The 12,168-nt window shown below is 39.3% G+C and overlaps 1 protein-coding gene across 3 annotated transcripts in view; it reads left to right on the top strand.

Moving 5' to 3' along the window:
* Positions 1-12,134, top strand: part of slit3 (slit homolog 3 (Drosophila)) — a 261,998-nt gene extending 249,864 nt beyond the window's left edge. For 2 of the 3 annotated variants that reach the window (XM_042418725.1, XM_042418726.1), the window contains exons 29-33: positions 6,200-6,354; positions 6,793-6,950; positions 7,480-7,637; positions 8,235-8,440; positions 8,551-12,133. In XM_042418725.1, coding sequence (XP_042274659.1) covers positions 6,200-6,354; positions 6,793-6,950; positions 7,480-7,637; positions 8,235-8,440; positions 8,551-8,804 — 931 coding nt within the window. In that variant the 3' untranslated portion in view covers positions 8,805-12,133. Of the gene's footprint in view, positions 1-6,199; positions 6,355-6,792; positions 6,951-7,479; positions 7,638-8,234; positions 8,441-8,550 lie in introns of all 3 variants that reach the window. The other variant, XM_042418724.1, reaches the window with a different exon arrangement.
* Positions 12,135-12,168: the final 34 nt, after the last annotated feature.

Here is a 12,168-nt window from a genome sequence, read left to right as displayed (position 1 = left end):
TGACTGTCAAAAGGTCAAATATATCTAAGAGATTAGGTCAAGTTTACACCATAAAGGAGGGGGGCGGAGGAGGAGGAAGAGGAGGCCTGCAGTTTACACATGTAGGTTTGATGCATGCATAGATACAAACATTTACATACTTGTGTTGTACAAGGAATAACACAAACAAACACAAAGACATACACTGAAAGATATATAAAGCAAAATTACAGGTGCATATCGACACACACCTGTCCAGAGATGCAGCCCACAATAAAACTGAGAAATTGGATCACGAAAAACAGAGAAATAGAGGAATACAAAAAAAGTAGGAATCTTAGAAGGGCAGACAGAAAGATGCTGGGGTGGAGAGCAGAGGGAATGATAAAGAAAATGAAGAACATACTGTACAAGCACAGAAGTGGTCGAGTTTTCAATTTATAGAAAGAGAAAAAGGGAGGGCAAGAGGGTGACAGAAAGAGAGATAGGAGAAGGTGTACAAGTCCTTCACTGCGCCCTCATTAGCAACAGATGAAAGCGGTTATGCATGCACAGTGTTAAATGTACACGTGTGTGTGTGTGTGCAGGAAAGAGAGAGAGTGTGTGTGTTTGTTGTGTATTAATGTGCTGCCCTTTACTAAATGCCACACTAATCTCCCATCAGGTCAAAGAGAGCACATCTACTGTTATTCATCAGCGAGCGACAGAGGGAGGGATGCAGGGATGGATGGGTACATGAAAGGAGAAAGGATGATAGAGGAAGGTATAGGCGGTGAGAGGACAGAAAGGAGACAATAAAAAGACAGAGGTAGAGTGGGGAGGGATGATAATGGATGGTTAAACAGAGGAGCATGGATAGAGTAAGAAACTGGATGTCAGAGAAAGCAGGATGGAGGGAGAGGATAGGAGGCATCAGGAACCAGGAAAGATGAAAAGATGATATGACGAGAGAGGAAACAGAAGAGACAGGTGCAATACCTACAACATCACATTTATAATTATGTGGTTTATCTGGCAATTTAATATTCTGCCACCTTTTTGCTTGGCAAGTATAATTTGAGGGATAATACAGATGTTACATTTTCCTTTCTTTTTGCGCCAGTTGTGCCAATTCAGTGAGGAAATAGGAAGTACCTAAAAAAATGTTCACCAGACAGACTTTTGTTAAATCTATTTAAACTGAGACAGATACTATTTTATAAATTAAGAGGTTTGACACCAAACACTCTCCCACCAGCACAGGATTCAGTCTCTGCTTCGGTGCCTCCATCAAAAACAACCGGTGTTTTCTGGTGGGAAGCTGGTGAGGGATCGTGTCCTGGAAAAGAGGTCTTAACCAACCAGGACTTGATTCTGGTTGATAGTGTGTAGCAATTTACATGCTTCTCTGTATGTCTAAATAATACTAGAGGGACATAAATATTCGGTCTTGCAATCATATTGTGTTACTGTTATTGTGTCCACCTTACATACACACAATGCATCATGGTTCACTGTATAGCCACACTCTATACATTAACAGATGAACCAAGCTGTATATTTTCCTGATAAAATCTAAAAAGGATTTTGGAAATTGTGTAAAAAAGTTGCAGCTATGATATGTATCTTCATTTGTACTTGGATCGTCACAAGTTTATAACTTTTACGTGCAGTTTCTATTTCGATACCGCTCTTACACAATTATTTTGTGGTGAATTGACTGAATGTCTGACCTGAATCCAGCTCTTAAAACTACAGCACTGCGGTTGAAACACACAGACAATCCTTGAACATTACAGGTTTAAAACGCTCAGAGGCAATTCAAACATTCTAATACTGAAACCTTATAGGCCTGAAACAACGAGCGCTCATTCCTGAAACCCTACATCAAAACGCTACGAATCCACCCCTGAAAAGTACAAATTTCATATGAACTGGCCAGCCTGGTTTAATGAAAGCTGAAAAAAGAGGGAAAGAAAACAGTGAAGGAGCTTTCCGTTCAGCAGCTGCCATCTCAGAAATGCCTAATTGAGGTTACCACGGCAATATGGGGCTGGGATGCCTGTCTGCTGAACATCATTTTAATCAGATTGGGCTGCTTAACACACACACACAGCTTGACACACACATATATACAGTATGCACACATAAAGATATTCAAGCTCATACACACATGAAAGCCCACTAGAGTCTCAAACTTATACACATGCAGACTCACAAACATAAAACTGTCTTATACATACAAACACTCACACACATATTCTGTGTAAAGACGGCACATGCACGCACAAACACAGACAAACTTGCTTGATCACACAAATATACAATAACAAAAAATGCAAATTCACAAATACACAAGGTCCACTGTCAAATACATTCATTCATGTCACATAAACACACACACGAACACACTGCAAATGTGGTTTAGGAAACCTTGTAAGTAAATGATAGTGGTGCCTAATTAGATTTAAGAGGGTAAGTGGATCTGCACGGTTCTAATCCAAATATTTTTTTTAGCTTGAGATAAAGTCAACGATTTGTAATTACGTCTGGGTTTGTATTTGATTCAGTTAAATAAAAAAGAGACTTTTTGGTTTTTAGGAAGTGCTTTTTCAGAAAAGTTTATTTGTGTGTGTATGTACACATTCAGGGTGTATTTGATTCTGGACTGACAGGAAATTGACGTCCCTTGTGAACTTGGGGAAACACAATGAGAGTAAGAGAGACAGGCAGTTGAAATCTGCTACGGCTTTGTGTTTGTTTTTATTGAATTCCACAATGGGTTGCTTTTAACTAATACACCAAGCCAACACAGCTGCCTTCAAAGAACCTGAAACACACTTATGTATGCGCACACACACACACACAGACAGATATACAGTATATATTTATCAAAAAGTAGAAATTCTCCATGCAGAATCCACAAAAGTATATATTTCCATAATGTGCTGATAAAGAGACTGTACCTGTATTTATACTTAAGTGGTTATATATTTGGAATTTATAGAATCACACACAAACACGTAAACACACACACACACGTCTCAGCCAGGATCTGGAAAGCATCCACTTGTCAAAACACAGATGAGGTGTGATGTTGGCAAACACCACACACACACACACACACACACACACACACACACACACACACACACACACACACACACGCCTGCAGGGCTAGCGTCTGGTCAAAACTTGGAAACACTGACCATTAGTCATCTACTGCCACCTGGTGGAGCTTTGGTCTCAAAGCAGGTTCAGCACTCCGTGTGTGTACATGCATGTGTGTGTGTGTGTGTGTATGTGTGCGTGTATGTGTGTATGTGTGTATGTGTGCATGTGTGTGTGTGTGCATGTGTGTGTGTAGAGTGTCAAAATGAGTGTGTTAAGTTCAAACCTGTGGATAAAAATCAATTTCAGAATGTTTCCAGCTATGTGAGCTGCTTGTTTGATTTAAATTCCCAGACTTGAACAAATTTAAAAGGGATGAAGTGCTTCTAGGAACGAAAGAAACAGAAGACCTTAGAAGACGAAAGGAGTGGGAACGATTGTTGAAATGAAAGGAAGGGAAAAGAAAGAAGAGAACATACCAGGAGAAATCAGGGGGGAGAAAAAATATGACAATGAGAAAATTGGGAAAGAAAAGAAAGGAGATGAGGCAAGATGTGTTGAGGGGAGAGGAAAGGGAGAGAATAAATGCAAAGTGAGGATAGGAGAAGAGCGTGGGGAGGGAGAGAGCTAATCTTTCAGGCTAGCAGACCATCATTTTGCTTGGTTGCAGCAGGCCCGTTTGAGACCATTATTAAATTACATGGCTCCTAATGGAAACCATGTATGTGTCTGTGTTGGGTCTACACTGAAGTAAGAGCTCTTATTTTAGAAACCACCAGCTAAATGCTGAACTAGATTGATGTCCAGAAGAACAGAACTTTTTTTTTTTGTTAGTGTTGACTGTATAAATGGCTTTGTTTCTCATTTATCTTAGCAATGTGTTAATCCAATTTTCAGATTTGCACATAAAGTAATTCTAAAGATTTTGTTTTACACTCTTATCCAGTTAATTATTTGCATTACATTACTATAAAACTGTTCAAATATGGCCGAATACAAATGAGAGAATACAATTGACACTTACATGATTAATAATAATGATTGATTCTTTGTAATACCTATTCATCTGTTCTTGTGTATGTATGTTGTAAACCTTCAGTGGTGGAATGTAATGTAACTAAGTACATTTACTCAAGTACTGTACTTAAGTATAATTTTTAGGCACTTGTGCTTTACTCAAGTATTTTCATTCTATGCTACTTTGTACTTCTATTCCACTACAGTTTGGAGACAACTACCACTTTTATTTGACGGCTGTAGTTACTTTTCAGATGAAAATGTTATATTAACTAATATAATATAATATATAATAATACAATATAATAATAATATAATATAAGTTTATAAAATACAATACATTGTCAAAGATGAAACCAATAGTTCCCAAACCTTTTGGCTTGTAACCCCTGTGTGTAGTTGTGGCTCCTTGTCATTTTACAGATGTTTGAGTTGTTAGCAGTTCCACCAAATAAATAATTGTTTGAGGCCTAAAGAGGTAAAACTTTCCAATATTTCACAATAAAGCAAGTTCAGAGAAGGAACTTCATTTTTCTTGGCTGATTTAATATATCTGTCACAGGGGCTGATTTTCTGCAAAGTAAGTAGTTGTACTTTTAATACTTTAAGTACATCTTTAATACTTCTGTACTTTTACTTAAGTAGAATAAATGCAGAAATTTTACTTGTCATGGAGTGCGTTGCGGTATTGCTACTTAATTATTGTTACTTACTTAAGTAAAGGATCTGAGTACTTCTTCCACCACTGTAAACCTTACTTATTGCTCTACATGTAAAATGAAAAGGTATCTGCAAGTGTAAAACCCTAATAGGTTGCACAGTTGTACTTAATGATCCTAAAAAACTGGGAAGAAATATGTGTTTTCTGTTTTTAGTCAGCATTTTATAATAAGTTCCTCATTCTCTTTCTTTTCTCCATCCTCTTATTGTTTTGCTTCTTTACCATATCATCATAATAATAATATTTTCTTCACCTATTTAATCTTTCTCCTTCCTCTTCCCCTAATGTTATTGCATCTGCTCTGTTTTTCTCTTTTTTCTATAGTCAGCATTTTCTATAAAAGTCACTCTGGCCCGCCTCCAGAACTCACAACCCTGCTTCATTGGCTGTTAATGTAACATCACTGTAATCTGAATGCTCTATAAACAGCTGTCAATCAAAGCTGACTTGAGGCTCCTTAGCTAGTTAGCCAATCAGAGGTTGCAGACAAAGGGAAGTATTGTCTTGATGTTTAGCTGTGAGAGTCTGGAGCAGACCACCAACGGAAAGAGTGGCTTCACTTGTTCTTTTGTGTTTTTGCTGTTCTGCTTGTTTTCTCCGGGTTCGGGGAAGGAAGAACTTGGGTGAACGGAGGCACAGTCAACTTTACCACCCCGCCATCTACCTCTCTTTGCCGCTCTCTCTTGCTCTCTCTCTTTCGGCTGTGCCAAACCACTGTCTCTATAGCTGTCTGTCTCCCCTCCAGCAAAAACCACTTAGTGGGGGAATCTCAGACACACACTCTCACACACAAACACACACACTTTCTTCCCAGGGTCAGACATGGTGCAAAAGGTCATGATCCTGGTTCATTGCAGGCTCCTCTTCGGTGGAAAATTTCTTCCAAAAAATATCACAGCTCTAGTAACAAGTCTTCTTTCTTTAACACAAGGGTCTAAACTGGTTGAGTCTGGCCGTTCAGTCGTACAAATTTAGTCTCGCTTCGAGGCTCAAGCCCATAAGAATAAACAAGTGTGCTGCGTCTGGGTCTCAACCCCCATGTTCGGAAACCAGGGTCTAGATCGAGGGCGTATTTTAATCTCTTCCAAAAGAACACTTCATAGAGGATGTGATCAGTCTGTTTTATGTCTGAGAATAACATTTCAGCACAGATTTCCCTAATTTCTTTTTAATTCGGTCTGGTCGATTTGCAAACACAACAATACAGAGAAAAAAAAATGTTTGACTTGAAAATGTTTGGAGTCTGTTTTGTGTCTGGCATTTCCAATTTGCTCTATCATGTTTTTTCCTCCCTAATTCTCCTGTCTGGTGTAGAATTCAACAGTAATTTATCATAATAAGAACCATACTGAAAAGCTCTCCTTCCTTTCTTTCTGTGTGTGTTTGTAACAGTGTGGAGACTGTGAATGACGGGCTTTTCCACACGGTTGAGCTGTTGATTCAGAACCGTTCACTGAGCCTGGTTGTGGATAACGGCGCCCCCAAGAGCCTGGGAAAGCTAGCACGCCAGCCCTCCGTTGACCACAACACTCAGCTTTACATAGGAGGTACACACACACACACACATGCGCACACACACACACACACATTTATACTGTATATACACATTTGTGGACACTTGTATTAATCATTCAGATGTTATTTTGCCTGCTCTTAACTGCCTCTCTATGGTTGTGATCACATCTTTGCTGTGCATGGGTACACACGAATACAGTTACCCGCAAAATGTAACTACACACACACACACTAAATCCCAGCAAAGGATGTGGTTGGGAGACAAAGAACTCTTTGTTCAACTTCTCCTTAAAAGCAAGTGAGATATGCCCCCGAGAACAGTCAGTCTTTCCTCTTGAGAACAAGAAAGCAAACATGATTTTGTTGTAGTATAGTGAAAGCTATGATGTCATATTCTTACTGAAATGTTGTATTTTCTTCTCATTTTTTTCTTTCCATACCCTCCTGTCTTGTTCTCCTTCATCACCAAGGCGTACCATCCCAAGTGGTGGCCTCAGGCCTACGTCCCGGCCCTGAACGTTCCCCTCAGGCCTTCAATGGCTGCATCCACAATGTCAAAATTAACGGGGAGGCCCAGGACCTGAGTTACCGAGCCACAGGAGGACGACCACAAGGGGTTGAGGCCAAGGTAATAACACGGGGGAAGGTTCACTCATGGCAAAAGGGGTGTTGTTATACTGTACAGCCTTATTTTAGAGTTACAACAGTAGAAGTTCTGTAGGAGCTACAAAGCAGCCTTTAAAGCCATAGCTATCAACATAGCAGCAGAGAAAGTTGTGTTTTGCAAGAGACATCCAACAATGTCTAGGGATGACATCATGGTGAAAAACTGCTTTTTGGGCTTCAGTGCAAAGATCTTTAAGTCCAGAATCAAACCAAAAAAGCACAACATTTTCAAAAATGAGCAACTGTGGAAAAACATTGAGATCACACAATAACCATATTTAGGTCACACTCCAATAAAGCTATGCTGGCAACAGCTCTGAAGAAGTACTGGTATCATCTCTCCATTTTGGCACTATATTTACACTGATGATGAAGATGAAGGCTTTAACAATCCTGTAACATCAAAATGTTTGCCAGGTTATTAGCATTAATAGGCCTTTCAACTCAGTTTCCCTTGACAGTATTTCCTCCCTTTCTTTTCCTGTCACCAGGCTGATGGCATTCTTGCAGGATGTCACACCTGCAGTGTGTGCGCACAGGGTGCGTGCAGAGAGGGCGGGGAGACGGGGGTAACATGTGACTGTCCTCCAGGACGCAGCGGGGCCTTGTGTGACCAGACAACAGCACCAACCCCCTGTCAGAACAGCAGGTAGGCAGAGACTGGGCAGAAATTACATAGAAAGAAGTGCATGTACAGTATGTGAGGGTGTCAACTTTGGCTCTGAGATATTTTAATGGGCATTTTTTTCTATTTTCTTACTTTTTATAGACAAAACAGTTGATGAAAAAAAATAGGCGATTAATTCATAATGAAATTGTTTGTTGCAACCCTTTTTGATTGATTAACATAGCTAGTAAAAGAAACTGTTAATGAGTTATCCTATGTCATTTTCATCCTTTTATTGACATTTTTATCCTATAAAAAGTCAGTAGGGAAAAAAAAGCAAGCATGAAAATTTAATTAGCTGTCATAGCCAAAAGCAGTGGCCAAAGCATTTGATCATGCACACAGCAGCAGAGTTTCCCTGGTTGAGCTTTCTTGATCCAGAAAGTGAATTGTGAACTTTTTTATGGTGATTCTAATGGCATGAATATGGCATAAGAGTTTTTTTAGTCAGTGTTGGTTTCCATATCTTGAGTGCCCTTTTTATTCAGCCAGTTATAAAGCAATCACCAGTAAATACACACATCTACTCCAGGTGCCCACCTCCTCTAACTTGTCTTCCCTCTCTCCTTCTCACTCCAGATGTGTCCATGGTCTGTGTGTGCCGAAGGGTCAGTCCTACAGTTGCCAGTGTAGTGAAGGCTACCAGGGCCAATTCTGTGATCGACGGCAGGAGCCTCCAGCCTGCAGGGGGCACCGCTGCGGACATGGGGAGTGTCGCGTGTCAGAGGGAGGAGAGCCCATCTGCCACTGTCAGCCAGGGTACACTGGACCAACCTGTAACACAGGTAAGACAGATGAAATGTAAAAAGAGGGGATGGGGGTCAGGAGAAAATGATGTCAAGATTTGAGAAATCTCAGTATATCTAACTTGTGTCCTTTTTCCACCAATGTCCAGAGGTGACATGTCAAGGAGAGATGGTGAGGGAGCAGCTGAAGCGCCACCACCCCATGAGAACATGCACATCCACCAGTAAGATTCCACGCATGGATTGTCCTCGATCCTGCCAGACGGCAGCGCCCCCTGGTGTTTGCTGTGGCGTCACCAAAAGCCGAAGAAGGAAGGTTGTCTTCCGCTGCACCGACGGCACCTCGTACTCCGAGGAGATGGAAACGGCCCTGGAATGTGGCTGCTCCAAGTGTCCGTTGTAACAGCACCGTAGTTTGTTTGTTTGTTTTGCAACACCCACTGCTGCCATTTTGTGAATTCTACTCGTCAAGAGGCTGTGTCGCTCTGAGATTTTTCCACGTTGATGAGCACCACCATTATGTGATTTTTTTTTTTTTTTTTTACATGTTCAGTTTGATCGCTGCCAATTTGCTGCCAAGAGAAACCACAAACAAAACACAAATGGGACATGTGTGCGTGTTTTTTGACAGAGAGAAATATATTGTAAGATATAAGTGAGAAAAATATAGAACTTATTTTTATTATGGATTTTTTTTTTCTAAAAGATGATAAAAGGACTGATGAGTTGCTTTTTTAATATGTTGATTATATAATGTGTTACATAGTATGAAAAGTTATTTTGTACCTTGTAAGAAGAAAAAGTACACAACAAAATAGATTAACATTCCTTAAAAGTATATGAATTTATATGTATGTGTAAATCTATATAAATATATACCCTAATCCAATTAATTTTATATTTTCTAAGTGTATTTGCATGATGTTAATGTGAGTGCTGATGTGTGGGAGGCTTCGGACACTGAGAGAGGAGGGCTGCCTTGACGAAATGGCCCACCAAGAAGAGCTCCCTTGATTCCACAAAAAGGAAAAGGTGGCAGTTTTTGTTGCCCTCTCTCTTGGGGCTAAAAAGGAAACTGTACGTGCCTAGCTAACCTGCTTCACTATATAATGGACATCATCCTCACATGTGGGCTCTTTGACAAAACACAAAAGACTCTTTCCACAGAGATGATTTTAACAGGTTGTTCTGATGTTGTGTTATTCTTTAATTTGCTGTTGCACACCAGACTTGGAGCCACATGAGGTTTGACATGAAAATCTGACATTTGCTATTCATTAGGAGTTCATTATAAATCAGGAATTCCCATTCAAATCATCTATAGTTAAATCATATTGTAAATTTGGCATCAAGTGTGAGTCCAAACCAGCTTAAATGAGTTTTAAAACAAATACCAAGACATTCTCTGATGAGTTATGAGGTTCTGGTGGAAACAAGAAGCTGTTTTTAATCAACCAACCCATTCACATAAAGACGTGTTTTTAAGAGTAACTTAATACCAGGCTGAAAAACTGTGTTTCACTGCCCTACAGCATCTGATTGAATGTTTCAAATGTGCATCCCTGCTGGGTGTAGTTAGTTGTGGTCAGGAGCGTGCTCTGTTGCACCTGTACCCACACCCAGCAGTGATGTCACAGTGTACTGACACCCTTGAGTACACTTCTACATTCAGTCACATCAGCTGGTGTTACTGTAAGTTGCTCTTTAAATAGCTGCTCAATCTGAGGCAGGGAGGCTGTTTTGAATGAAGCCATTATGCCAAATTTGGCTGTATTTGCCTTAACAGTAAACTCCTGGATGTCAAGAAGAATTCTGATTTAAAGTTGATAACTTAGCTCAAGTGCCTTGGTATACAAATTCAAAAATGTTGCTGCTACTGAATGTTTGATCATGTTGGATGGTTAAAAGCATTGTTGGGTCACATGTGGCAGTTGTTTTACTCGCTATGAGGCTCATACAGTGTGTGGTCCACATATGAAACAACATCTGTCTCCATGACAACACAATCAAACTTCTACGACGGCTTTCTTCGTCATCCAAAGGGAATGATGCTGAAATAAATATTCCTCTGTCAGAGTCAGATTGTGTGGGCAGGGTCAATGAAATGTATAAATACTTCAAAGCAATTGTAACAACTCAATTTGGGCCAAAACCTAGAGAGGCCTTTATTATGATACATTCTTTACGGTATAAATGATTTGTGCATCACTGTCCCTTACCTAGAAACCATATCTTCATGGCCTTATGTGGAATGTGAAATTGCGGCATCAACAAAAATGCTTTTTTTCCTCTTGCAGTGTTGATGTGTGATGCATTCAGTGTGTTATATGATGACATTACATAATGCAGGACTGATTATTTGGTGGACCATGATGTGCTCTAAGGTGCATACAGGAAAACTGATATTTTCATAGAGCTTGTACTTCATGGAGATGTAAGAGATCAACTCATGTTTTAAATTTAAGGTAAAGCTTTTTAATCATTGGTTAATGTTTTCAGTTTCTGCATTGACAGTGTTGAGTGGAGCTTAACAAAGTGGCTTGCAGTTATTAATGACACATTGCTCCTGTCTGATCACAGTAAACCTCCACGTTACCAACTCAGTTGCCTGCTACATCAATGTAGTTTCTGTAACTCTGTTAGATAAAAGAATCTGGACGAAGCTTCCACAACACAACTGTGTCAGAAAACATTTCCACATCGTTACAGTTTTTAACCGCCCATAGATGACTAACACAATTAAAAGTATAGCAAAAGACTATAATGTAACTACTACTGTATTGTTTACTTTATTGTTGCTTTGTTTACAATAGATGCATTTTTACAGTCACAGCTGAAACACTTTTACAGTTAATTTGCAGCTATCTTATTCTGGGTTTGAGATACATATCAGTATTATCCTTTTTGGTCAGTGTCACAGTTTTACTCTTTCCACACCTTTTGCTCATTACACCTCATCTTTCTTATCACGTCTTTTCTTTGCACCTCCTCTTTCCCTTCCTTTGTTCTTTTTTTCCCCAAGTCTCTGTCAATGATGTCCCATTGATTTTCATTTCTTAACCTCCATTCCCATTTTCACAACAATTCAAGTTTTTATTTGCTGCCCCATCTGTCTTTTTCCTTTTCATCCACCTTTCCTGATCCTTAAGGTTTAGTTCTTCATTGTGAACAAAATAAAACACCCTAGTCACTGACAATTTTTAAAAAGCAGTCAGTTGTACACTTTTGCAAATGTTTGACATTCTCCAAATCTGAGGTTTAAAAAACATGAATATGTGAGTGATGATAATGGATACTTAGGTTGAATGTTAAAATTAAACTACCATTGAAACTATACTTATCTTCCATGTCTGAGTTCTTGAAAAATGAATACTCCAGTGGAGGACTTTCACTAAAACTCTTGTCAATTCCTGTCATTTGTCAGCAGATTTGATAACAGACCATTGAGTCCTACATCCAGCTCTGGTAGTTCTTAGTTGCGGCAGGTTGAAAAAGTCAGGCTTTCCCAAATATTTTTCTGTTTGTACCTTTGATGAAGTAACTAATTTAATATTTTGTCTATGATAACCTTATGCTCTAAACTAAAACTGTTCTTGCTCAAAATAAAAAACAACTTTTTTCAATAGTTTTTCAATAGTCTGGAACCATTTTCTTTATTCTAGAGCTCTAATATGCCTTACTCTGTTTTACTAGATACTGAGATAATTTCTTTAACAGGAAACCGTGTTGTGAAGACAGACATATCCACTGTGTAAGTTGTCTAAATA

This window comes from Thunnus maccoyii, chromosome 8 (genome assembly GCF_910596095.1).
Source record: "Thunnus maccoyii chromosome 8, fThuMac1.1, whole genome shotgun sequence".
Lineage (NCBI taxonomy): Eukaryota > Metazoa > Chordata > Actinopteri > Scombriformes > Scombridae > Thunnus > Thunnus maccoyii.
Note: the sequence above shows the minus strand (reverse complement) of the source record. Positions and strands in the feature narration are given on the sequence as shown.